We start from the raw sequence: 3,558 nt of genomic DNA on the forward strand, positions 1-3,558 counted from the left end.
TTCCCTCATCTACTTGCTTCCTCCTCTCCCCGTGTTATTGTCACCAGATCCAAGAACAACATCTACAAGCCCATCCAAAAATTAAACCTCACAACCCAGCTTACTACAGTTGCCGACCGTGAACTAGCTACCATCACTCAAACTCTCACCTATCCCAAATCGCGTTAGGCTATGTCTGATGAGTATGATACTCTTTTTCGAAACGGGACATGAGAACTTGTTTCCTTAGATCTCTTGTAGAATCTAGTTGGTTGCAAATAGATTTTTTGTACTAAATATCTCTTTGATGGCTCTATTGACAAGTACAAGGTTCACTTAGTTGCCAAAGGGTTTCACCAGCAGCTTGGGGCTAATTATCATGAAATCTTTAGTCTTGTTGTCAAGCCTACCACTATTCACGTTGTTATTAGCCTTGCAATAAGTCGTAGTTGGTTGCTTCGACAATTTGATGTCAATAATCCGTTTCTTCAAGGTACCCTGTTTGAGAATGTTTTTATGGCACAACCACCGAACTTTATTGATCATGATCATCCTCATCATGTCTACAAATTTCGCAAGGCTATCTATAATCTCAAGCAAGCTCCACGTGCTTGGTATTATGAGTTGTACCAGTTTCTCATCACCTCTGGCCTCACCAACTCTCATGCAGATTTCTCTCTATTTATCACTTACACAGGTACTAACGTGTTGTATATTCTGGTCTATGTGGATACGTAAGTATTATAGGAGACAATGATCAAGCTATGACAATGTTCATCCAATTTCTTGCTCAGAGATTTTCAGTCAAGGTTTTTGGCTCTTAGACTTACTATCTCATAATTGAAGTTGCTCCTCATTTGCAAGGATTACTTTTGTCTCAATGACGGGTATATTTATGATCTCCTTGCTTACACGCATGACAAATGGAAAGCTTATAGCTATGCCTCTTGCAACGACATCTACACTACTTACACTTCAATCTGGCACGACACTCTCTGATCCATTTGAATATCGGACTGTTATTGGTAATCTCCAATGTTTCTCTTACCCTCCTTTATATTGATTATGTGATGAATAAATTATTCCAGTTTATGCATTGTCTTATTACTAACCATTGAGATGCTGTCAAGCGATTATTGCGCTATCTTTGTGGGACTCTGGATCATAGTATTATACTTCATTGACAATAATTTTTTGTTTCTCCGTTCTCCGATACTGACTGGGCAGAAAACAATTCTACGAGTGCCCATTTTATTTACCTAGGTTAGTAATCTTATCTTTTGAAGTTCTAACAAACACCTAACTGTGGTTCGTACAATAATGGAGACAATTTCTGGTAATATTATGTTTCACAAGCGTGAGGTTCCTCTTTCTAATTTCTTCTTTGGGTATCATGCGGCTGAAAATTGAGTCCGTATCCTTTCTGGTTTCGTTGTCGCGTCTCCTTCTCCGTTTCCCTTGATATTTGATGCCTCTGTTACAGAGTCGCAAAAGTCCAACCGACCGACACCCAAGACGCTCCTCCTCCCTTATGCTTTCTTCTTTTTATAGTAAGTGCTTCACCGACCTACTACCCTCCCCTTTGTCGGACCCTTATTTTTCTGCTCGCTTCCATGTGGGTGGTGATGTGTTTCAATTCAACAACGCCTCTCTGATACTGTCCTGCACGCATCATTTCTCTGAATTCCTGTCGGGGCTGGAGACAAGTGATCCACGGATTTGGGTTTTGGTCCTTGTTATTCAAGAGCTGTAAGCACGGAGGAGAGGAGAAACCCTGCTGCAATGGCGAAAGAAGAACCTCTACTTTCGTGTTTGGATTCGTCCCATGGAACGTCGTCTTCACTTCAGACCTTAGGTAATATCATCGTCTCCATCGTCGGTACCGGCGTTCTGGGTCTTCCCTTTGCATTCAGGGTTGCCGGCTGGCTCGCCGGCTCTATCGGGGTCATCATCGCCGGCGTCTCAACTTACTATTGCATGACCCTACTCGTGAGTTCTTCTCATCCAATCTTAAATAGTTACCTCAAAAAAATGTTTTAAATTATGCGACTGTGTAGTGATAGATTTTCAGAAACCAAAAATTTTATTTCTTCCTGAAATTCGTTCTGAAAGAGGAGGAAAGGAAACATCTTCCCTCCTTTTCAATGGAGATTGAATTTTGGGAGACCCATGAAAAAGAAAACACGAAGAAATCTGTACAAAAAGAATGAAAAGTAATGCATTTCTCTGTAACACGTAAATACGTATCTATCTGTTTTTCTTTTCATCCCCCATTTTCGAAATAGGTTCATACTCGAGACGTATTGGTAATAGAGGAATCGACGGAGTTGAGCACATACGGCGATTTGGGCGCCAAGGCATTGGGGAAGCCAGGTCGTTACCTCACGGAACTCCTCATTCTAGTCGCACATTGTGGTGGCGCCGTTGCTTATCTCCTCTTCATCGGCCAGAATCTATTGTCCGTCTTCCACAGCCCCTCAGGAATGAGCTACTCCTCCTTCGTCTTCCTCCTCGTTCCCGTCGAAATTGCTCTCTCCTTCATCCGCTCCCTCTCTGCGCTCTCCCCCTTCAGCGTCTTTGCCGACGTCTGCAACGTTCTGGCCATGGCGATCGTCGTCAAAGAAGATCTCCAGCTGTTCGACGGCTTCAAGAACATGTCGGCCGTGACGAGCTGGGGCGGGCTGCCGTTCACCGCCGGGATGGCGGTTTTCTGTTTCGAGGGCTTTGGATTGACGCTGTCGCTGGAGGGGGCGATGAGGGAGAGGAGGCACTTCAAGAAGGTGCTTCTGGGGGCGATTGTTTGCATCACCGCCATCTATGTCTGTTTCGGGTTTTTCGGTTACATGGCTTATGGAGAGGAGACGAAGGATATCATCACGCTCAATCTCCCCCAGAATTGGTCTACTGTTGCAGTCAAGGTTTGCCCTAGTCTCTGTTTTTCTTTCTTTTCTGGGCAAATATCCTCATATAAACAACCGAATCTGGGTGCCACCATCTTTGTAAAAGGAAAAGCGTAATAAGATGATTTCTAGCTAAACAGGGATTGTCTGCAGGTGGGACTCTGCATTGCGCTGACATTCACCTTTCCAATCATGATGCATCCGATCCATGAAATTGTGGAAGCTAAACTGGAACGGAGCTTCCTTTTCGAGAAAATATGCTGTAATTCTCGGCTCGCTCAGATCTTCTTTCTGAATACCTCTCGTGCAATATCTGTTTTGGCATTAGCTGCTGTGGCCTCCTTCATTCCTGCATTTGGCACCTTCGTATCTTTGGTCGGGAGCACGGTCTGCGCTCTCCTCTCTTTCGTGTTGCCGGCGTCGTTTCACTTCTTACTGGCCGGTGCTTTTTCCCCACTGTGGCAAAGACTGTTGGATCTGGTCATAGTTCTTCTGGGGCTGGCTTTTGCTGGGTATGGAACTTACAGCACGGTATCTCGAACTTGAAAGCATCCTAAATTGCGCATTGAGGAGCTCATGTATATATGCAAACTACTGGAACAGAGTTTTTATTTTTATTTGTTTTGGGGTTTTGAATCAGAGAAGAAGAAATCTATTTAAATCGAAAGGTCAAGGTAGA

At 43.9% G+C, this 3,558-nt stretch overlaps 1 protein-coding gene across 1 annotated transcript; it reads left to right on the forward strand.

The window, feature by feature from the left end:
• The first annotated feature begins 1,495 nt into the window (after positions 1-1,495).
• Positions 1,496-3,546, forward strand: LOC137950786 (amino acid transporter ANT1-like). The gene is made up of 3 exons (XM_068797404.1): positions 1,496-1,968; positions 2,265-2,897; positions 3,033-3,546. The coding sequence occupies exons 1-3, from the start codon at positions 1,762-1,764 to the stop codon at positions 3,423-3,425; spliced, it is 1,233 nt and encodes a 410-aa protein (XP_068653505.1). The 5' UTR covers positions 1,496-1,761; the 3' UTR covers positions 3,426-3,546.
• The last annotated feature ends 12 nt before the right edge of the window (positions 3,547-3,558 follow it).

Source organism: Aristolochia californica, unplaced genomic scaffold (genome assembly GCF_029961685.1).
Source record: "Aristolochia californica isolate CCGP_79_NKW_82.1479 unplaced genomic scaffold, dmAriCali1.0.hap1 SCAF_14, whole genome shotgun sequence".
NCBI classification, from domain to species: Eukaryota; Viridiplantae; Streptophyta; class Magnoliopsida; order Piperales; family Aristolochiaceae; genus Aristolochia; species Aristolochia californica.